The sequence below is a fragment of the Schistocerca cancellata genome, chromosome 6 (assembly GCF_023864275.1).
Source record: "Schistocerca cancellata isolate TAMUIC-IGC-003103 chromosome 6, iqSchCanc2.1, whole genome shotgun sequence".
NCBI lineage: Eukaryota > Metazoa > Arthropoda > Insecta > Orthoptera > Acrididae > Schistocerca > Schistocerca cancellata.
In genome coordinates, this window is record NC_064631.1 from 580,512,131 (window position 1) to 580,536,711 (window position 24,581).

General features: G+C 42.5%; 1 protein-coding gene across 2 annotated transcripts in view; it reads left to right on the top strand.

The window, feature by feature from the left end:
• Positions 1–24,581, top strand: part of LOC126191526 (protein tamozhennic) — a 67,794-nt gene that overhangs the window by 33,243 nt on the left and 9,970 nt on the right. For both annotated transcript variants that reach the window (XM_049932425.1, XM_049932426.1), the window contains one exon: positions 10,011–10,190. In XM_049932425.1, the coding sequence (XP_049788382.1) occupies positions 10,011–10,190 (180 nt within the window). The remainder of the gene's footprint in view (positions 1–10,010; positions 10,191–24,581) is intronic.

Consider the following 24,581-nt stretch of genomic DNA (forward strand, 5'->3'; position numbering starts at 1 on the left):
ATCCCCCGGAGGGCCAGGATGTGTGGGTTGGATTTTTTGGTGGAAAGGATGACAGCTGTTGAAATGCAGGTTCTGTTTGTGGTTGGTGGATTTAATGTAGGCAGAGGTGTCTATGGAGCCATCAGACAGGAGATGGTCAATGTCCAGGAAGGTGGCACGCTGAGTTGAGGTGGAGCAGGTGGATCCATTGGGAGATGTGGTGTTTAGGTTGTGGAGGGTTGAAAATAGGGCGTCTTGGCCCTGAATACAGATTATGAAAATATCATCAATGAACCAGCTCTAGATGGACCACTAAGAAGGTTGCATAGGAGGGTGCCATACATGTGTCCATGGCTGCGCCACAGATTTGTTTGTGTACCTTTGCTTCAAAGGAGAATTAGTTGTGTGTTAGGATAAAGCTAGTAAGGTGTATGTGGAATGAGATAGTGGGTCTTGAGTTGGAAGTGTTTTGGAAAAGTTAGTGTTCAGTAGCAGTAATAACATGGGCATGAGGGCTGCTGGTGTATAGGGAGGTGATGTCAACACTTTAAGTAGGGATCCAGGAGGTAAAGGGCTGGTGATGGTAGAGTTTTGGTGAAGGAAGTAGTTGGTACCTATAACATGGAAGGCTAGATCAAGGTGATTTGGTTGGAGGTGTTGTGCAGGATGTTGTAGTTGTGAAGAGGGAAATGGATACAGGGGAGAGGTTCTGGAAAGGGCCTAATGCTGTAAGCGGGAACTGGAAGTTATATTGGACTCTGGGATGGGATCACTCTGGCAGAGTGGAGGAGTCAGATAATTTGCAGAAGCTTTCCACCAGGTAATTCATAACAACAGTGTGAAATCTTTGTCTGCAGGTAGGATCATTAGGTCATGATGTGTTTTGAGCTAGTGTATGGCTGTCCTTACCTCTGCTGAAAGGTTGTTATTCTGAGGAAGAGATCTGGGGAAGGTTGCTTAAGTCAAGTTGGGTGAAATGGATTCCTAGAAGGTGACAAGAGGAGTCAGGGGGAGGGGGCAGGTTCATGGTTGGGTGGTGGCATGAAATGGGAGAGGCAGGGTTCAATGTTGGGATTAGGTTGGCTCTGGTTGTAAGATTGGTGCCAAAGAAGTGTTTCCATTGCAAAGTAAGGAGAAGAATAGTTGGTCTTTGTTAATTCCAGCATGGTTAAATTTCCGTGTAGGGCTAAGTGGTAGGGGGCTTTGGATGAACAGAAACTTCTATGGGCTGAGGTGTTTGGTGGAAAAGTTAACAACAGTACTATGGGAAAGTTTTGCCTATGGATTTGGTGCAGTGTTGGTAGCAAGTTTTGGGCGATGTAGCAAGTTGAAAAGGTCTGCTAAGCAGCGTTTGGATGCTATGAAGGGTTGATGACGAGGAACACTGTGGGTAGGATAGGTGTTGTATAGTGGTGCCCCGAAGCAGCAACAGGATGTCAGCAGGTTGGATAACTTAATGGAGGTTGTGTCTGGAGTACTCCTCCAGATGCTGGAGAGCCAGGGATTCAATTTCAGAGATGTGATGTATGTAGCAGGTACTGCACAGTAGCAGTGTCTTGTGGAGGGAGCAGAGGTGGATCTGGGATGCATGTGCCAAGGAGATGTGATTTAGCAGTACCAGCTTTGTGAGAGCCAGGGACTGAAGGAATATGAAAAGATTCTGTCATCATAGAAGGAGGAGGTGGGCTCCTGAGAAAGGAATTTTTATGGCTAGGCTGTTTGGGGGGGGGGGGGGAATTCCTTGATTTAGGCAGCATTTAAGAAACAGGATGTGGGACTGGGTTTTAGTCAGGGAAAGGGATACTTTTCTGAACTAGTGCAGAAAGGTAGAGCAGGGATCCATTGTGGCAGGGATGGGTAGGGGAAATGGGCAAAAGGAGATGTTACATGGTCATGAGAGGAGCTGGGTAAGAAAAAAGACACATAAAAGTACATGAAGCCCCCCATAAACATGCACTGCCTACCAACACTCCACCAGATCCAGCGCCAAAGCATTCCATAACACAGTTGTTATCCTTTCCACAAAAACCTTCTGCCCCGCAGAAGTTTCAGTTCTGTCCAAAGGTCTCACATGTAGCTGTACACCCAACTTTAATCATTCTGGATTCCTCAAAGACCTACTCTCGCTCTCCTTATCCCTGCAGTGGAAACACATCTTTGTCACCAATCCCTCCAACCAAAGCCAACCTACTACAAACATTGAACCCTGCCTCTCCCAGTTCATATCATCATCCAACTATGAATCTTTCCCCCTCCCTCCTAACCACCCGCTTGTACCCTTCCAGGAGTTCCCTAACCTCCAACTTGGCCTCACCAACCTTCCCCAGATCTCTTCCTCAAAACAACAATTTATCAGCAGACGAAAGGACAGCCATACACTACCTCAAAACAGTTCCTGACCTAATCATGCTATCTGCAGACAATAGTTCCACCACTGTTGTTATGAATTGCAGTGACTACCTGGCAGAAGGCCTCTGTCTGACTTCTCCACCTATAAACTCCGCCAGAGTGATCCCATCCCGGAAATCCCTGCTTAAAGCTTACGGACCTTCCCAGAACCTCTCCCCTAAACCCATTTCCCTCCTCACCCCTATGACACCCCGAACCCACACATTCTACATGCTCCCCAAAATCCACTATCTCGACAATCCAGAATGCCCCATTGTGGCTGGTATTGTGCCCCTCATTGACCAACACATCCAATCAATTGCCCTTAAAATTCAAAGGTACCAACTACTTCCTTCACCAACATCCTGCCACCTCCAGTCCTTTATCTCCTGGATCCCTACTTGTCACAGTTGACGCCACCTCCCTATACACCAGCAGCATGCCCATGATATTACCGCTATTGAACACTATCTATCTCAACACCATTCAGATTCCAGACTCACTACCATATTTCTCTTACACCTTACAAATGTTAGCCTAACTCACAACTTGCTAACATTATCCTAACTCACAACTAATTCTTCTTTGAAGAGAAGCTATACAAACAATCTGCCGCACAGCTGTGGGCACCTGCATGGCACCATTCTATGCCAACCTGTTAATGGAGCTTCCAGAGGAGATGTTGCTAGCCTCACAAAATGCTGAACCCCTAGTCTGCTTTTGTTTCATTGATGATATCTGCATGATCTGGACTTAGGACCAAGACACCCTATCATCATTCCTTCACAACCTTAACACCGCATCTCCCATCTGCTTCACCTGGTACTCCTCAACCCAGTGTGCCACCTTCCTGAATGTTGACCACCTTTTCTCTGATGGCTCCACCCACACCTCTGTCGACATTAAACCCACAAACCATGAACAGTACCTACATTTCAACCTCTGTCCTCCCTTCCACACCAATAAATCCCACCCATACAACCTGGTCACCAAGGGATGGAGTATCCGCAGTGACAAGAACTCCCTTGCCCAGTATGCTGACGATCTCACAAAGGCCTTCACAGACGGGGACTACCCCAAGACCTAGCCTGCAAACAGATCTCCTGTGCCATCCCCCCCCCCCCTCTCACATGCCCAATCCTCTCACTGCCCCAAAGAACTGTCCCTTTCGTCACCCAGTACCACATTCTTCACCCTCGGCTTTGATTACCTATCATCATGCCCTAAAATGAGGGACATCCAACGCAAGAGCCTTCCCACCCCTCCTAAAGTGGTGTTTTATCACCCACCCAACCTCCACAATATCCTAGTCCATCTCTACACCCTCCAAATCCCACCCCTTGCCACAGGGATCATATCCCTGTGGAAGACCCAGGTGCAAGACCTGTCCATTCCACCCAGTTCATACAATTCCAGTCCTTCACAGGCTTGTCCTACCCAACAGAGGTTGGGCTACCTGTGGAAGCTGCCATGTCATATACCAGCTCTGCTACAATCATCACACAGCTTTTTATATTGGTATGACTGCCAACCAGTTGTCCACCAGGATGAACAGCTACAGCCAAACTGTGGCTAAGACCAATGTAGACCACCCTGTGGCATGACATTCAGCTGAACATAACATGCTTGAGTTCAATGGCTGCTTCACTAACCAAGCTAACCAGATCCTCTGCACCATCAGTTTTTCTGAACTGTGCAAATGAGAGTTATCCTTAAAACCCATTCCCCACCTTCCGAAATTATTCTGGTCTACACCTAAGGTAACATTCTGTCCCCACACCCTCCATTTAACAGTTTCAACCCCCTCTGCCCTGTTACCTCCTCTCTGTTCTTGTTTCCCATCCTCTTTGTATGCTGCCCTCTGCCAACGCACCTGCCCATCTTTCCCCTTCCCTGCTCTTCCCTTTATTCATTCTCTGTTATCCCGTCCCCACCTTGCTGCCCATCAGCCACCCGATGCTGTGCCTGTTGGCAGTCTAGTCCTTGTACGCTCTACGAGACAGTGCTCTTCTCTTCTGCCATCCATACACTGCTATCCCTTCCCTTCCTCTGACCCCTCCGCATTGCTGCTTACATTCTGTGTGACAGTTGCATTCCAGTCTGAGCCACTGGAGATGGCGGTCATGTGTGCGTGAGCAGTGCTTGCGTGTGTGAATGAATGTATGGGTTTCCTTTTCCAACAAAGACTGTGGCCTAAAGCTAATGTGTAAGTGCTTTTAGTTGAGTTTGCCTGCAACTTAATGAGCCATCTTTATGGTAAGGAGCAATCTGTATTTTCCTTATGCCGTTTATATTCCAGCTTGGAGTTTCTCTTACAGAAGGTTAATTTTCCTGTGTATTGGATGATGTCTAATCATGTTCGATACCCCCATGAAACCTGAACTAATATAAAGCTCTTGGATATACAACTAAGTAATTTCTTCAAGTAGGCAATATCTGTCGATTACATTCTCTCCCGTTCTATTCTGACAGTGTTAATGTCACATATGGTTCCTCCTTATATAACTATAGATGTGTAGTTAGGCAACCCTTCTCCTGTCACCATGCTCTCACTAGCAGTGTTGGTGAGGGAAGAGGCCACATTTCAGTCCTGGTGTCATCATTCTGGTTTTGGTCTCTGGCGCAGTTGTATGTGTCTCAGAAGGATCCACTCTTGACATAATGTCAAATTCTTTTTCCTATTGACACTTTCAGCATACTCCCCTGAAACCAGGGTGTCTACGACCCGGGACAACCGGGAGATCCGGGAATAACGCGGGAATTTTTTAGAATTCCGGGAATTTTTCGGTGTTTAAGTTTTCAGTTAATTTTTTGTAATTTTGACTGGTAAGAACCGATACTCTAACTAAAGGATATTACTGTATCCCGCTACTGCAGAATATTACTGCAGCATTAAAACGAACTAGAGAAAAAAACGAAAATAAAACTTAAATTGCAAAGGAAATGTGCCATGTAAAATAACAAAGTGTTCGTACAAGCGTCATCTGTCAACAGCAGAATGTGTCCAAGGCTTTTTAGTACCTTCTCCCGCTTCTGGTCAAGAAAAGTGGCTGTTGGCTGTGTAAGTAGCAGTAGCAGCAGCCAGCTACATGGTACCCGGAAAAATTTTACTGGCGCGCCCAAGTTGTCAAACTCACGCGTGCGGATCTAGTGGGGGGTGAGGGCAAACCGGGGTATCTGAACCGGGCGGCAATTTCTGGGGAGGGGCAAATTCATATTCTTGAGGAAAAAAACCTTGTTTCACAAAGCACCTAGCATCCAGCGCACGTTCGTCTACCGATTATTCATATGATTTTGAAACGCACCCCTGCTGGTTTTTTTTTTTAACACATTCTAAGTTGATTTCTGAATGAATTATAAGTTGTTTTTTGAATGCGTGCATATTGTACGTGATGTCTCTGCCAGGGGAATCGTTGTCACATCTAGAAACAAACTTTCCTACAGAAAAAACGGGACGGGGCTATACAAGCTGAGCGGAATAAAACCGAACCGGAGAATGCCAACTGCTGCTTGTTTATGTGGTTGATTCGGTTTGCGAATGTTCAGCATTGTTATAATTACTAGCGAAATCCATAGATTCAGACTACCAGAGTGGAAATAAACTACTAACAGGAATAACAGGTTAGAAAGATTACGTATTATCTTCTCGGAGTATCCAGGAAAGTGAAATTTTGAAAAAAATTTTTTGGCCAGATCGCTGCACTAGACAGGGCCAGTTGCAGTCCCCTGCTAGCAGCCGCTTAAGTTCCATTCTGGAAGTAGTGCGAGAAACGCATTGTACGAACTCGTAATATCGCCTAACCGGAGAATAATCGATAGATAACTAAACCAGTGATTGTGACAGGGTTAGTAAAATTAACCGGAGAATGAGTTTAGACAGTGGTAGGAATAGTTACAAAATTAGTGATGACAAGACTGTTGGTTATAACGAGGAAGGAGAAGAAACAGGGATATCACACACATTATGGAAGAATATGACGATTCCAAATTTATACAAAAATTTCGTTCTGATACTTTTCAGTCCCGTGCACGAGAAACTGGAGCGCATGAATGAAATGTGAAACTATTTCCTAACGTAAAGCTTTTTGCTTGTGTAGTAGGCCAAATAGGTATTTCGTATTGGTACTTCGTGAATTATATTTTCGTATTATAAAAATGATCATTATTGCCAAAACACTGTTGCTTATTTGGTGTCTGTTACAATTGCTGCAATATTAGAAAGGCCTATTTTGTTTTATCCAGCACAAAGTGACACAATAGACGTAATCAGATCGAGAAACCACACCAGTCTTGAGTACTAATTGTATTAACAGCTTTTTCAGTATTAGACAACGACATTTCCATTTTTATGTAGCAAAACGCTTGACGAACTTTGATAAGGTAATAGTTCTTTCGCAGAAAGGAAAGAATGGCACGTAAAGCTGTAGCAAGATTAGAGAGAAAAATCGCTAGGACGTAAGGATTGAAGAAATGCATACTGTCTTGCCTGTCACATGACTTTACTGTTTTTAGGTATCCTATATTTAATTTTATGTTACACAAAAGAGCAAGTTATTAGCTAAGAGTCCAGATTTTGTGAAGGAGTTCTTGTCTTCCTGGTTACAAATAATCCTATCCAGTATTAATTGTGAGGGGTTGGGCAGAATGTCAAACCAGCCGACTGGGAGCAGGATAGGCACTACAGGACATTTTAATTTCCACTGTCCTGAAATAGTTTGATGGCATCCATTACAAAATATACACGTTGGAGTTTCGCAGAGCGAAATACAGTGACATGGGCTATAAGAATGTTGTTTGAAGAGGCGTGGCACTGCACTGCACTGCACTGTACAGTACACTTAAGACCAAATAACGTGTCTTACATATCCTCTTCAGAAAGATGTGCGGTACAAAATGAACTTACTTTTGAAAAGTCTTTTTTTTCTTAATTTCTGATGTGCAGAGCAGTCTTGAGTTATTGTGTGTGTGTGTGGGTGTGGGTGGGTGTGTGTGGGGGGTGGGGTAGTCTCCACGTGAACCGTGTCTACATTTAGTGATTTTTCAGATTTTATTTTATTTCTATCTATCTGACAGTCAAGCATTAATCACCTTGCAGAACAATAAGGTTATTTCTGTCAGTTTGCTAAAGAAATTTGACTTTTATTAGGGTTTCCTGCTGAGGCAGTGAATTTATTTGAAACGAAGTGTTTAATTCCACACTATTGGCTAGTTTCAACTGTTCGCTGCGTTTCAAGTGCACGTTTTCATCTTCTAGCACGTATGGAATTAAGGCTTAACGAAGAACCAAACAGGAGATAATACAGTACTGGTACTTGAAGAAAATTTATGTTCCGAAAACCACACTGAAAAGCTTCATATCAGGTCGAGGCCTACGTCATTGGGAATCTGGACATACACGAATGTGCACTGTCAGGCGAACTATGCATTTTAGTATGGTTCACGAAATTTCGATGCTCTTGGAGTATCCTCTGATGTCTTGTTTCTTTTATGACAAGATGTAAGATCTTTTAATGTTTGATACGTACGAGCATACAGGCTCCCTACGTCACTATTGCTGCGCGAGCGCGGTGACGCCTCTTATCTGGCGCTGTCTGGCAACTGCTGAAATGAATCTATTTCTAACAAATTGCGGGAAAATATTGTGAATTGTTGTTCAAAAAGCATTATTTTCAAATTAAATTTCCTTTTACGCAAGATGAACTATGTGCGAGAATGTATGATGTATTTCCTAAATCACAGAGCGTTTGCTCTCTTTTAAAAATCAACTCTTTGATGACGTGTCATTTAGAAGAATTTCTAACCCCGAAGATCAGAGATTTATGTCGGTATTAAAATTTTTACTGGCGTATTTGTGTGATGTATCTTAAAGTGTAACATGCGCTAAACAAATCGACATTACATGTAAAGCTTAGCTTCTTTTGTAGCTTATTAACCTTCGAGACAAGTATTATAAGCGAAAGCTTTGCTTTTCTTGTAGCAACGCTATGTGTATTAATTTAAACCATTAAATTTTCCTGTTGGGGAATTCGAATTTATACTTTCGTAATACGAAAATATGCAGCATATATGTTGCTGCACATCAAAGATCTTTACAAAACGAGTTTTTTCGCCCTGAGTTTTGTTTTCTAAAGTGCCGGGAAATTCTACGCTGCTGTATAAAACCATATCCATTCAAAGGATACGTTTTACAGTTCCGAGAGAAAGTATACTGTCACTTAACACAAAAAAGTGTATTTTCACCTGGGAGAAAATGTATTTTTAACCGGGAAAAGTCCTGGAATTTGTTTTCCTTGTCCATGTATACACCCTGTGAAACCCATTTGCTTTGCGTAGCATGCTCACTCTCTTTGAAGTTGAATGATGGTGCTTTGTGTAGGCCGTGTTCTGCGATGCCCTATCTGTTCTCACCCGAACCCTTTTCCACCATCACCCAGCCCACCGTTATACAAGTTAAGCCTGGTGGCAGAAGAAAGGATGACAGTTTACATTGTGACACATACGTATTGAGGAAACAGGCACCATGTCAATACATCACCAGGACATGACAGAAGTAAATCTCTTTAAAACATCATATGTATTTGACATCTTCACTCAGTTGGTAGGATGAGATCTTTATATTAGTTGGGTCGCTTCACAGGTAATGTTAATGTTATGCTTCTGAAAGGATGTGTTCACGTTACAGCAAATCCCGTCAACCTTTCCTAATGTCATTTTGATTGTTTCGTTGTTTCCTGTTCGTGTTGGCACCCCACCCTCAGCCCCATAACTCTCTCTCACACTCCCCCTCCCCCTCTCTCTCTCTCTCTGTGTGTGCGTGTGTGTGTGTGTGTGTGTGTGTGTGTGTGTGTGTGTGTGTGTGTAGGTGAGGGGTAGGTACAATGCTGGGACAGGAGACCAAAAACAGGGTTAAAATGAGATCAGAAAAGGTCGAGCGCAAGGGACTTACTGTAACTGTGTGTGTACCACTGCACAATCTGTCATTCATGCAAGTGTTTGTTTCCTTTCACCTCATCCCCTTCCCCCTTTGTGTGTATACACTAGTCTAAATTTAATACATGATTCTAGGATTCCATATTAGGTAAGTGTAGTCTGATTGGTCATTTTGGTGTTAACTTTAACGAACTTTCTTTACTGCCGAACTTCATGCTTTAAGTTACCTTTTGAGGCATGTGTAAGTTTGTGAACTCCACAAGAATGGTGTTCAGGTTTAAAAGGCTGCTCTCACTGCATTCTTTTGGCAATTTGTGCATTTGTTTTTCCAAATGTTATTGAGCGTGACTTGATAATATGTACAGATTTGAATAGTTACATAATGTTCTACCTGTACAAAACTTAATATCAAAGATTTCCCCTTCCTCTGAAAAACAGTTGACAGATATACATTCACAATACCATGGAATGAAAACATGAAAGCATAATCACAAAGATACATGAGCTTGATGCTGTTGACCACAGTGTAAATTGCATCTAACCAGTGAAATGTAATGTACTTCTATATTTAATACAGGCACTTATGTGATACTGATACCTATTTAGTAAGAGAGACTATTATTTATAAATGACTTGCTGACAGAAACTATCTTATTTTATCAAATGTAATTTTATCTTAACAAAAGTTAATTAAAAGTTCTTGTTTCTTGTAGATGTACTGCGGATTCTACAAACATGAAGTAGAAGCCAATCTTATCGGAGCTGAATTGATGCTTGAGGCAATGGGATATAAACATACAGGGTCAAGTATAATGGTCCTAGATGGTCCTATTGACCCTGACAGAGTTTCTAATGTTTCTCGTGACTCACTTGTGGCATTTGTTGAATGTCAGGTAAGCACAAAAAGAGAGAGAGAGAGAGAGAGAGAGAGAGAGAGAGAGAGAGAGAGAGAGAGAGAGCTGTCTCGGTTACCCCCTGACAAAAGAACTGTTGATTTGTGTTTATTGTTGCACATTTGCTGAACTCAGACTGAGCTGCACAATTTCCCACTTTATGCAAGAGGGCACCTTAACTGCTTGAGCTATCAGAGCACACTTCATGTCCAACCCAAATTCTCAATTTGTCATAAACTACTTCTGTAGCACATCCTGTCCATTTTCCTCATTGACTGCAAAATCTCACATGACTCTCGCAAGAGGTCAGACCTAGAGCACATCCACACTGAAGGTACGGTATTTTGAAATGCCATCAAGACTTAGACATCACTGTTATATGTGTGATGTATTTTCTTTCAGACATGAGAAATACCGATCTCATTGAAATAATTCAGTGTAGGTAAGTGAAAGTTGTCAGAAAGAACAGATTTCACACGTATGATAGTAATTTGTAAGCCTTGACAGCATTTCATTATATTCAACGTGAATGCGCCCTAGGGCCAACCTCTTCTGGGATTCACGCAAGATGCTGTGAGCAATGAGAAAAATGGACAGCAGGTGCTGTTGAAATAGCATGCAACAAGTTAAGAATTTGGGTTGGATATGAAGCATGCTCAGATAGCCAAAGTAGTTAAGGCAATTACTTGTGTAAAATTATTTTGAGGCAAATAGATTAAGTGCATTTTATTTATTACAAATTTTTAGTTCCATGTTATGTGGTACCTAGGCATGATGATTAAAATAGGATGTGATGAATTTATTATACAAGAAAATCAATGATAAATATTTTTAAATAATGGAAATTGTAGAAACGGCTTACGAAATCACCGCCACACTTTTCATAGCGGGCCAACCGGTCCGCTGGAACAGTGAACAGAAAGACGAAAACCCAAACACTCTGATGAAATAAAAGTCGGTACTTATCTTTATTAACGAAGATACAGAAAAACAGTAGTGAACTCCGTGTCTACAGAAATCTGTCTAGTTCGAGTCGGAGCGGCTAGGTCAGCGTCGGCTGACGACAAACAACAACTCTGCTGCGATGAACACACAACTGACTAGCAAGTACACAAATCGGTGACGAGTATACAACTGAGCGGCGAATACAGAACTCCTAGCGCTCGCGACTCCAGCGCTTAAGAAGCCAGAAGCCAGCGATGGCGCGCGCAGACTTGCGGCGATTTCCTGTATCGCTGGCGCTGCTTATGCGGACGGCGTCCGGACTTTGATGCTGCCAACCTTTTGGCAGCGGGCTCGGTTGGCATTACTGGCTAGGATATAACACTCCTCCCACCCAAATCGCCGCACCGTCGTTGAATAATGACGTGGCGAGCGTCGACGGCGGGGGAGGGGTCTGGCCGCAGGCGTAGCAGAAGAGACCGGGGCGGAGACTGTTGTCGGTGGCAGTCCCCGGTCCGCACCCCAGCATTTGCTGCGCGGGGCCTCGGGAAACACCGACTGAAAACCGAGGTCAGGATGCACGCCTGTGACCACGGGCGCAGCTTCTGGTACTGGACGCGACGGGGCGTCGGGACCCACGAAGAGAGGCAGTGTCTCCTGACGCTGCGTCAACGGCTGCTGCGTGGGCGCCGGACAAGGCGCTGGGGGTGGCCAAGGAAAGCGGCTGCAGGACAGGCTGCACAGCCACCGCTTGGGATGGCGGCCCGGCTGAGGGGTCGACGTCCATCTGCTCCGAAGGCGGTGGCGACTGAAGAGGGACCGCAGGCGCCGGAGCGACCACCTGGGGCGCTCCCGGATGAAGCTGCGCGGGAGGCATCAACGGGACGGGCTGTCGGCGTGGTAGCGGCGACGGCTGCTGCTGCTGCCCTGGTGGCGGCAGCGAAGTCGGAAGGCGCGGCTGGAACCCGCCGCGGACCAAATCTGTGGACAAAGAACGAGCGGCAGAATCCGGGCAGCCAGCGCGGCGCAACTGGTTCTGATGCCTCCTGTGCACCCCAGTAGCACCTTGAACAGTATAAAAACCGCGACCCTGGACACTTATCACGGTGCCTCGTTCCCAACGACGGCGACCGTGATAAACTCTGAAAAAAAACGGCGTCGTTGCGCTGAAAACGCGTGCGATGCTCAGAAGCGGCGGGTCAATCCGGGGGGTGCAACAACCGTAGTAGGGTGCGATGACGACGGCCATGGAGAAGCTCCGCAGGCGAAGGGCCGTCGTGTGGCGTGGTCCGGTACGACGACAGGAACGTGATGAGGGCCTGCTGACGAGAGTGCGTAGCACGAAGGCGGTCCATATGATCCTTGAATGTGCGTACAAAACGTTCCGCTGCACCATTCGATTGAGGGTGGAACGGCGGAGTAAGAACATGGCGAATGCCATGGGCAGAACAAAAACTTTCAAATTCAGCAGAGGTAAATTGTGGACCATTGTCAGACACTAAAACTTCTGGAAGACCCTCAATACAAAAAATTGAAGTCAACGCCTGTATAGTTTGTGCAGACGTTGTAGACTGCATGGGCACAACAAACGGAAAATTACTAAATGCATCTATCACGATGAGCCAACGAGAATTCCAATATGGACCAGCGAAATCAATATGGACTCGCTGCCAGGGACCGGCAGGGCGTGCCCACTCAAAATAGCGTTGAGGCGGAGCAGCTTGGTGTTCGGCACACGTCGAACAATCTGTAGACATCTGCGTAATATGCTTATCAATGCCGATCGATGTACAATGACGGCGGGCAAGCTGCTTGGTGCGGACCACTCCCCAATGACCTTGATGCAACAAGTCGAGGACCTTGGATTGGAGCACTTGGGGAACCACTACACGAAGCTGGTCATTCTCGGTGTGTAACAGCAAAACTCCTTGTGAAACAGACAACAGATGACGTTGCGGATAATAGCGAGGAACCACAGGATCCGATATGTCCTTTGCCTTGGACGGCCAACCACGTTGAACAAAACGTAATAGTAAACTCAGATGAGGATCCGTAGGTGTCTCACGTGCCACCTGACGATAATCAACCGGAAAATCCCGGAGGGATTGATGCTCATCGGCGTCAATCTGATGGCAAGAGTCTTCAGAGGAATCGAAGACATCATCCGCAGCAATCGGCAATCTAGAAAGCGCGTCAGCGTTTGCATGCTGAGCTGTAGGGCGATACAGTATCTCATACTGGTATTGTGATAACAAAAGAGCCCAACGTTGTAGTCTCTGAGCTGTCCGCTGAGGAACTGCTTTAGATGGATGAAACAGTGACGTCAGAGGCTTGTGATCTGTTACTAAATATAATGGTCTACCATAGAGGTAGTGATGGAATTTTGTGACACCGAACACAGTAGCCAACGCTTCCTTGTCCAATTGGCGATAATCACACTGAGCTTTGTTTAGCAATTTAGATGCGAACGCAATAGGACGTTCGGTGTTACCGACTCGGTGAGACAACACAGCACCGAGGCCGAAAGAAGAGGCATCACAAGCTAACACTAGAGGCTTGTTTGGGTCGTAATGGACCAGACAATTATCATTCAATAAAGCCTCTTTAAGCTGCTGAAAGGCTGATTGGCAATCAGCTGACCACACAAACAGAACATTCTTACGGCGGAGACGATGCAATGGTGCAGCAATCTGTGATGCATTAGGTGTAAACCTAATATAATATGTCAATTTGCCAAGAACTGCTTGCAATTCATGCAGAGTGCGAGGGGCGGGCAAATCACGAATAGCTGCTAAATGTGACTGGGAGGGATGAATGCCTTGAGCATTAATAACATGTCCCAGATACTCCATCTCCATAAGGAAAAATGAACATTTATCGATGTTGCAACATAGGCCTGCCTGAGACAACACTGTAAACAAACACTCCAAATTACGGAAATGTTCAGCAGGCGTCCGACCGGACACAACAATATCGTCTAAATAGTTGCAACACGATGGCACATTAGCCAGAAGTTGTGACAAAAAACGCTGAAAAACAGCTGGAGCTGACGCACAACCAAAAGGCAAACGCAGAAAACGGAACAACCCCAACGACGTGTTTATGACAAAATACTGTTGTGATTGCTCGTCGTGGGCAATTGCAAATATGCTTCACGGAGATCAATTTTGGAAAAGAAACGAGCTTCCCCTAACTTATCCATCAGCTCGTCCGGTCTAGGCAAAGGAAAAGAATCAATGACAGTCTGAGGATTAACTGTCGACTTAAAATCAGCACACAAACGTAACTTGCCAGACGGTTTCTTTATAATAACTAAGGGAGAAGCCCACTGGCTCGCTGAAACGGGTTGAATAACACCGTTGTTTTGCCAACGACGAAGTTAATCTTCTACAGGTGCCCGGAGGGCGTGAGGCACTGGACGAGCACGAAAAAATCGAGGCTGAGCATTATCTTTTAACGTAATATGAGCGGCAAAGTTCGCAGCACAACCTAGTTCGTCTTTAAATATGTCACTGTATTGTTTACACAAATCGGTTATGCTGTCTTGAGGAACAACAACAGAAGTAATTTGCAACACATTGTCTTGGATAGACAGGCCAAACAAGTCAAAACAGTCTAATCCGAAAATGTTTACACTGTCTGTAGCGCGGAGCACTGTGAATGAAACTGTTTTTGTATTGCCACGGAATGTGGCTGGCACGCTACATACACCTAACACAGGAATTTGTTCGCCACTATAAGTAGCCAAAGAATGTTTTGCCGCTGAAAGTTTAGGGCGGCCGATAGCCGCATACGTAGCACTATTTATTAGAGTCACAGACGCACCAGTGTCTAATTGAAAATTGAAGGTCTTATCCCGGATGCGTAGCTTCACAAATAGTTTATTACACTGTCTCTGGATCGGTGCAGTGGAGGCGGAAGACACAAAATCAGCGCGTGTTCGCTGCTTACGACAACTCGTGGGTTGGGCGGGTGGAACAACAACTCCTGCTTCACTTGCAGTCTGTACAGTACTTTTTACAGCGTTTGAATTACGCTTGGGTCGCATAGCAGAGGCTGGGTGGGTGGCTTATTGCGAACAAGTTTATTACCCACACGAACCGTGGAAGAGTCTTTAAACGCGACCTTCTGGGCGGGCTGGCTTTGAATAACATGAATATCCATGGGCTGGGCAGCACTAGAATTGTTCTTGCGTTTACGCAAACAAACAGTCTGGATGTGTCCTTTCCTTTGACAAAAGTGACAAACCGCGTTTCTTAACGGGCAACGTTCACGAGGATGAGCAAGAACACACTTAGGGCAAGACTTAACTCTATCATTTTGCACACGCGGCCGACGAATGTGTTTAACATGACGCGGCCGGCTAGTGTTTACAGTCTGACTCTGCCGGTGGGGCCGCAGGCGTGACATAACTCGCTTAGCACAGGCAATTTGAGAAATACATGGCTGATCTAACTCACACTCAGCATAGTCAAAAGTATCTTGGGCTTCAATGATGTTCATCACAGTCTCTAATGACGGGTCAGGCAACTTTAAGATAGCAGCACGAATACGAGAATCTGCAATGTTTTGAGTAATAGCGTCTCGTAACATGACATCACTGTAGGAAGCTCCACACACACAATTAAATCGGCACTGACGGGTGAGGCCCCGTAAATCTGTTAACCACTGTTTATTAGATTGATGTGGCAGTTTCTTTAATCTGAAGAGCTTGAATCTGGCTGCTGCCACATGAACTCGCGACTCGAAATACTCAGCAAGCTTGTTAACAACAATGTCATAGTCTAAAGCTTCTGGCTTGGATTCCGGGAACAACTTACAAAATAGTCTATAGACTTCCACGCCTGCAGTAGAAATTAAATAAAGCTGCCGCTCATTACCTGTGATTTTGTAGACTGTCATGTGCGCCTGCAACTGCGCGAAATATTCTCGCCATTCTTCTCTTGACGCATCAAAAACACGGAAAGGTGGTGCTGCCTGTGCTTGTTCCTTTTGTATTGGTGGATTAGCCGCTTGTTTGGCGATTGCTTCCACCAGACTTTGTATTTGCTGACTCTGTAACAAGATCAACTGTTGTAATTCGGCAGACATAGTGAACACAAAGTAAACCAGCCCCCAAAATTTTATCTCTATAATTAGTATAACAAGAAACAAGGTGAACCAGCCCTGCACACGAGTTCGGAAGTCCTCGTCGCCAGTTTTGTGGTGGCGTTCGTAGCGACAAACACTTCGCTGTAGAAACGGCTTACGAAATCACCGCCGCACTTTTAATAGCGGGCCGACCGGTCCACTGGAACAGTGAACAGAAAGATGAAAACCCAAACACTCTGATGAAATAAAAGTCGGTACTTATCTTTATTAACGAAGATACAGAAACACAGTAGTGAACTCCGTGTCTACAGAAATCTGTCTAGTTCTAGTCTGAGCGGCTAGGTCAGCGTCGGCTGACGACAAACAACAACTCTGCTGCAATGAACACACAACTGACTAGCAAGTACACAAAACGGTGGCGAGTATACAACTGAGCGGCGAATACAGAACTCCTAGCGCTCGCGACTCCAGCGCTTAAGAAGCCAGAAGCCAGCGGTGGCGCGCGCAGACTTGCGGCGATTTCCTGTATCGCTGGCGCTGCTTATGCGGACGGCGTCCGGACTTTGATGCTGCCAACCTTTTGGCAGCGGGCTCGGTTGGCATTACTGGCTAGGATATAACAGACATCATGAATATTTTTGCTGTGCAACATTTTTTATCGGATGAAGTTCTCCAGAAAATTGTGCCATACTGAATAACTCAACTTGAAGTAACAATGACGTGCTGTTGTTCTGGTATGGATATAAGAGGTACCTCATCACATACACATTTCAGTGGCAAAACTTTTATAATGCTTTTCCTTTTGTGGAAGTCAAACAGATTTTGAAAAATAATGTGTTCTGTAAGGCTTTTTTTATTTTTCCCACAATTTTATCAATTTATTTAAATAAAACTATGAAGTGAGATGGTCAGTAATCTTCCATACCATATGCTGATCCCCTTTTGAATACTGGTTTTATTTCAATATACAGGGTGTCTGGATTAAACATATAGTAATACAAAATGTAATAACTGGAGAAGTAATTGAAGTGTTGATTGACAGTATGTTTCTACAAGTATGGTAACTCAGAATGTTTGTTTACACACCTCAATATACACACAATACGTGGCATGACAGACATCTAATCGGTATTCTACTTCTCTCCGAGTGTTTTGCAACATTGCAGGCATGATCTTAGCGAAAGCTGCACAAATGTGACAGCACAGATCTGGTGAATCACAAACACTGTCTGGTGCACTTGATTCATGATAAACTCCCACAGAAAGAAAACCAGTTGTAATAATGTCTGGGCTCCTAGAAGGCACAAGCAATTGATGAACTGCTGTACCTGTCCCAGACCAGCTATCTGGGAAAACTCGTGGTCCAAGAAATTCCAAACATTTGCAAAAGGACATGGTGCACCATCTTGTTGGAAGTTCATGTCACGAGGATGTTGTGGCACAGCATACAGGTCCAACATGTCCATGTATGTTGTTACTGTAGGTTCTGCAAAGAAGAATGGGCCTATAACCGTCTCCTTCAGCAATCCACACTACACATTCATTTTTGGAGAGTCACCTTTGCACTTTTATCACTATGTGATGGGGTTTAACTTCCTGTATGTGGCAGCTGAGCATGTTTACCATGCCCGGTAGTGTGGAATGTGGCCTTGTCCGAGAAACAGACAATATCGAGGAATGACGCATTATCATTTTTGCCAGAATTCTCCCTGCAGGTGCCTTGCCTTCCATCATGGCCTGCCCTCAGGCTTAATTTTCTGATGAAGCCATAGTTTGTACACCTGTGGGCACAAGCTTTTATGGAAAAGATTGTGTACTGTCGAATGAGTTAACTGTAACTACCTACTTGCCTGTTGGATTGACTTATGAGGTTTCAGTTGGAAGGATGTTTGGATTAATTCAACAGTAGCCTCTGGAATGGTGTGATTGCTGTGGGGGCCTTACATTGAAAGCAAACTCCCAGTTACCCAAAGCCACTTGTCCCAATTCTTGATTTTTATGTAAGTGATAACATCGTCAGTTGATTCTAGTCCATACTCATGCCAGAAACATCATCATACTAGTGTAACAGACTTTATCCGTGCAAGAGAAAGCACACAGAACACAGTCTGCTAAGGACTCCATGTTGTTACTGATGCATGTTTACGTGAGCAAAGCAGTTAAGCGCATACACCTGCAGTACCAACTGCAGCAAGCAATCACAGAAACATTTTGAGTTACCATATGTGTAGAAGCAAACCACCAATAAACATCTCACTTATGTCTCAGGTTATCATATATATATATTATTATATGTTTAAACAGGAAACACACTGCATTTTAACGCATTTGGGGAGCACCTTTGTTTCAAGGACTGGTTGATAAGGTAATTGATGGATATAAAATGGTATTGTGGTACATGCAACTTTGGTCAGAATGGTTGGTATTCTGTCTATCTTACTCAACTTCAGGTTAACCTTATTTTGATGGGCTGTCATATCTACATCAAATTTTACTCCATATATAATTATTTCATTGGAATATAATAGAGGGAAACATTCCACGTGGGAAAAATATATTTAAAATGAAAGATGATGAGACTTACCAAACAAAAGCGCTGGCAGGTCGATAGACACACAAACAAACACAAACATACACACAAAAATCTAGCTGTCTGCTTGTGTCTGTGTCTGTGTCTGTGTATATGCGGATGGATATGTGTGTGTGTGCGCGAGTGTATACCTGTCCTTTTTTCCCCCTAAGGTAAGTCTTTCCGCTCCCGGGATTGGAATGACTCCTTACCCCCTCCCTTAAAACCCATATCCTTTTGTCTTCCCTTCTCCTTCCCTCTTTCCTGACGAGGCAACCGTTGGTTGCGAAAGCTAGATTTTTGTGTGTATGTTTGTGTTTGTTTGTGTGTCTATCGACCTGCCAGCGCTTTTGTTTGGTAAGTCTCATCATCTTTCTTTTTAAATATATTTCATTGGAATATTTGACATGTGAAAAGGTTAACAGTACAATAATGTTTTAAATTAATTTGCTACGTTTCTTGACTTTTAACATTAGCTCCGAATTACAATTTGAGAATACCCAATACTAACATTGTTTTATTTGTATGTTTTACCAGGCATTTTGCTGTCAATACAACTTTTCCAAATGTAGCTTTATTACATTTAACTCATGTTACAAATCCAGGATTCCTGTTAACTTTTATATCACTATGTTTCTACCTGTTTTTTAGAGAGAGGGAGAGAGAGAGAGAGAGAGATTTATTCCTGGAGTAATCCATTTCAAATTATTCTGTGCTTTCTTCTGCAAAATTACAGGGAGAAAAGGAGTGGTCAAATACGGTTGTACATACAACCTTGTATAGAACCTATCAAAATTTTTTGGTCTTTTAAGTTGTCAAAGGCTGGCTAATCATCTTCAGTTAACCACAGTAAATTTAAATTTAGTAAAATTTCTTTTTATACACATTTTAGACCATGGTTTTTCTGTTTATGGAAGTGAAAGTTAAAAAAAGAGCTAAATGATACATCTCCTTAGGCCTAAACAAGTTGTTGATTATTATTATATTTGTGTTCCTAAGGGCATTTGTAAAAGGTTCAAGATAAAATAAGATTTCTGAATGAAACTGGGTAGACTCTGTGCTTTCATCTAACACATACAAATTGAAATCTACTGCAAAATATCTATTTTTTTTAATTTGCAAAAAAAAAGACTAAAGTCTAGCTTAGAGAATTTAGTTATATATCCAGAAATTTCAGAGACTGACTTCAATCTCCTAATTCTGCAGGTAACTATAACTATCAAAGCAAATCATCAATTTAAAACACTGAAATCATTGTTTACTTTATAATTTATTGAGACGTGCAAATGCTTGAGGTTGGATGAGATTTCCTACTTCTACTACAGCTGTTGGCAACCTAAAATGCTCAGTTTTCGCCAGTAATTTTATTCAAACCTTTCTTAGCCAGTATTCATTCAAACAGGCACTATATGACAACACTACACTATACTAGTATCGTGTTACCTGCAGCGCTGAAGGGGAAAAAAAAAAAAAAAAAAAAAGGTGCCAAAAACAACTAATTTTGGTGAGATCTTCAATCGATTATTTCATTTCAACTGCATATTTTCATAATGCGGAAGTATAGATATGAAATCCACAAAATACACTGTCATAGGTTCGAAAACTGTGAAATCATTATAGCACTGTGCAATTTGCTTTTGTCAGCCAATCAGGGCACAGGACACATGACCTCATTGGCCAGTCACTGCATGAATGTTGGCTACACGAACACACAAAGGAATAAAATAGGTATGGTTAATGTCTCACAGTAATATGCAAAATGCACAGGAATCGGCAAAGCAATGTTATCAAATTCCTTCAATGGTGAGGAAAAGTGAAGGCACCAGTCTCCCCAAAAGGCACAGAATTGTAGTTGCTAGTCGTGCATACAGCATTCTTCTGAAAGAGTTATTGCACCGCTGTTCCATTGGATGGTTAAAGTTTACCAGCCTCAGTGAAAAAGTGATTTAATATTTCTTTCGAGTGATATGCTCTATAGAACAGGTACTCAGGTAGCTAATGCACAAAATGTTCAGTCTCTCTGCAATATCATGAGATGGCACCTCTAGCATCTCGTCACGTTCTTTCGACATTCTGTGTGTGAACGGAACGATCATTTGGATCTACAAAGTTCACACTATGATTCATTCGTAAGGTCTAGAGTATCGTATGAACTGAAGCAGTCACTAACAGTTCTCACGCCAGTGAGGATCTTCTCTTTATTATTATTATCGAGATTTCCTGGGTTCAAAATTCAATGGCTTCAAGGAAGTATTTTTTCGACCCTCACTGAATTCCACCAAACACACAATTTCTGACAATTTTATGACCCCTGCCATGTTTTCTTTTCCCAATTTTCTCCTCGTCTTTTTCAGTGATGACTCCTGATCCCCTTAACTGTTGTGAATCATGAATCGCCCCCTTGATATGCACTTCATGGCAAAAGGAAGACTAGTCATTCACCATACACTTTGAGAAGCCAAAATTTTTGATAAGTTTCTCCATCTTTCAATGACAAGTGGAAAACCACGTAGCACAGATATCAGAGATTTTTCTGATCACCATTCGTGAATTAGTGAATCAGATACTGATCAGGGCACTCAGTTTCAGTATGCACTGAACATATTGACCATGTGACTACCCTTCCTCACCTTCTGCCAGTGCCAGCAACAGAAAGAGTCTTATACCGAATTTGGTAGATTTTGTATTTATGCCTGCATATTACAAACATATGCAGTTAAAATGTAACACCACATTAAAGACCTCTCCATAGTGTGTCTCTTTTTAGTATGGTATGTTGCCAGTAAAGCGGTAGAAAGAGCGATATTGGTATGTAAAACCGTTATGGCTTATCTATTCATTATGACCTGTTTCATCAACCCTACCAAAGGGTACTGCAACACTCGTAGTTTCTCCACTTGTGGTTCACTTTCATTTGTAATCACTATAATAACTGGAACATCCCATACCAAACTAAAAATATCAGAATGTTCCGCAGCGTTGTCAGTGTTACCTTCAACTAAATCTAAACCTTCATAAAAAAATTTTACCTTGTTTTTTTTTTCTAATTATCTAGTCTGTCCATTCTTCCAGCTAATTGAGAACTCATCTTGATCAGTGTTTTATCTGTTTTAGAAAATGTATTATCTATTTGACCATATTTTTCATTTATATCTGTTGATTAATCCTGCATTTTTCATTTCATCTGAGAAAATTTTTCGTCCACCTGTGGTGATTGCTGTGAAATTGCTTGCATTAAATTTTTTGTTTGCTGTGCAATCATTTACATAATCGATTCTAAAGAAATATTTTCCCCTGTGACAGCCATATGTGAATTTCCTAACGAGTAATAATGTAGTAGAATCATTGTTTTAAACTAAATAATGATGAATTATTTAGTTTAATCTTGTTTGTATCTTTTGTTATGAACTATATTCCCTCAACTAGTTTTCTTTCTGACTGAACAGTGTTTGACAAACTGACTCTGCCTCTAAATATTCACATATCCACTACACATGCATAATGATGTCTGCACTCATTATCTTCCACACTTAATAAAATAAGTTCGCGTAAACTTGTAACAGGATCAAAGTCCAGGTGCAAAAGCATAATAAATTCTTGATGCAAAATTCTTCGTAGTTGTTTTCATCCTCTGTTGTATTCTTCAATTTGAACTTCTTGCATTCCAGATTTGTATTTACCTCTTGGGTCACCATGAGACAAGGGTTCACTTGGCAGCAAAATCATAAAATTATTGTTCTTGAAGTACCTTCCTTTTAAATATATTACTTATTATTAGTATACTCTTCCTTTTACTGAAAATAATTATCCCAAGGATTAAATGGTGTACATTTGTTGCATGAACGTAATAACATGCTGTCTGTGTGGATATCTGAGTACAACTTTCAATACTTAAAACAAATTTGAAGCTTTTCTGTATAAGTTTTTTCACAAGCATTCTTGTATATAGTTTCATTTATGATCCTTGACATCTCTTATTCCGAGACACTCCTTACAATGTCCATATGGAGTTGGTATTTCTGTGCCATCCTTGCTGTGATGTAAAGGAATCTGCTGACAAACTTCAAATGCCACATGCTACCTGAAAAGTATCTCAGACAGGTAACAGGAAAACACAAACAATTTTTTGTTCCAACATACAATGTCATATTAAAAAATGTGGACCTGTGTTTCCCTTGAAATGTTCCCCTACATGCTACCATTAATATGCTACACTATTGTTCATTTATATGAAACAATGACGATGCAGAAATCTTGCGATCTCTGGTTTTAAAAGGAGAAATTCCACATTTAACTGTATAACAATTTTGTACCCTCACAATGCTCATGCTTGGCGGTAACATCACATGGTGAAAGAGCCACAGTTGCTCTCCCTCCCCCTCTTGAAAGTACCAAATGCTCACGACTCATCTCTGCACAGCATGAATGATATATAAATCCTTCTGTTACACCAACACACCATCATCTTACCCAATTCTTTACACAATTAGCTCCCTACCATGCCTACAGCTACAAAATATACAAAACTAAATCAGCCAGTGGAAAATCCATAACGAAATAATGACAGTATTATCAAAAGGATAGATTGCTACTCACCATAAAGTGCAGATGCCAAGTCGCAGACAGGCACAACAAAAAGGACTGCTAACAAGTTAAGCTTTCGGCCGAAAGGCCTTTTGGCTGCAAGCTTAAGTTGTTAGCTGTCTTTTTGTTGTGTCTGTCTGTGACTTGGCATCTCCACTTTGTGATGAGTAGCAATCTATCCTTTTCATAATATTATAAATAAATCTGCCTATGTTAACAAACAATATCCAACCAAAACAAAACAAAAATGAACAAAACAGAACCTTGCTCAATGTTTTCCCTGGTCTCCTTATTTCCTATATAATTAATCATAAAAAATAAATGTCTAAAATTCACATGGTAACTTTCCTATATACTAGCAAAGCCTGACTGTATGGGATCTTGCGTAAGGCCAGACCATGAGTTTCTGTATCCCTACTCTCCTTTTTGCCACCAACCTTCTTCCCAGGTAGTGACACTGGTTTCTGTGGAGCACTTTAAAAGGGTGAATGCATCCTATGTGGACAATGATTGTCCATGTTGGCAATTGTAATTTAACATTTACTAGTGATGTCAGTTCTGCAACTTGGTACGGCTCCTAGTATCACATAATAAATTTCTTCATCTCACCATTCGGTGTATATGGGTTAGTTAACATTACACTTTGGCCAAATTTATAATCTGGCAATTTGCCACCATGCCATCCCATTTTCTCCTACTGCTCAAGTACCTTAGTGTTCACCTTCTGCACACATCCTTTAATGCTCTAGTAGAGTTCTGTATAGGTTCCACATTTTTCCCTACCTTAGTCTGTAGTAACCTTCACAGTGATGGCATCTTTCTTCCATACACTACGTAATGAAGTGCAAGACCAAATGCTGTGATGCATCTTTGAATTATACACAGCCACAACATGTGGTAGGTAAATACCCCCAGTCATTATGGTGAATACTGAAGTAATGGCTCAGCATCTTCCCAGTCATTCAATGTTAGCATGCACATGGTATGGTGTAGTTCTTAGTTTTCGGATACATAACAGACTACACAGTTGTTTCTTGAGCACTGACATGAAGTTGGTGCCACAATCTGTGATTATCATATCAGGGACACCGAATTTCATCAACCAGTTGTTTAGTATTGCCTGTGCTACTGTACTTGCCTTTTGATTTGGAATGGTGATCATTGTGACATATCATGAAAAATGATATATAATAAGTGGCTATTCC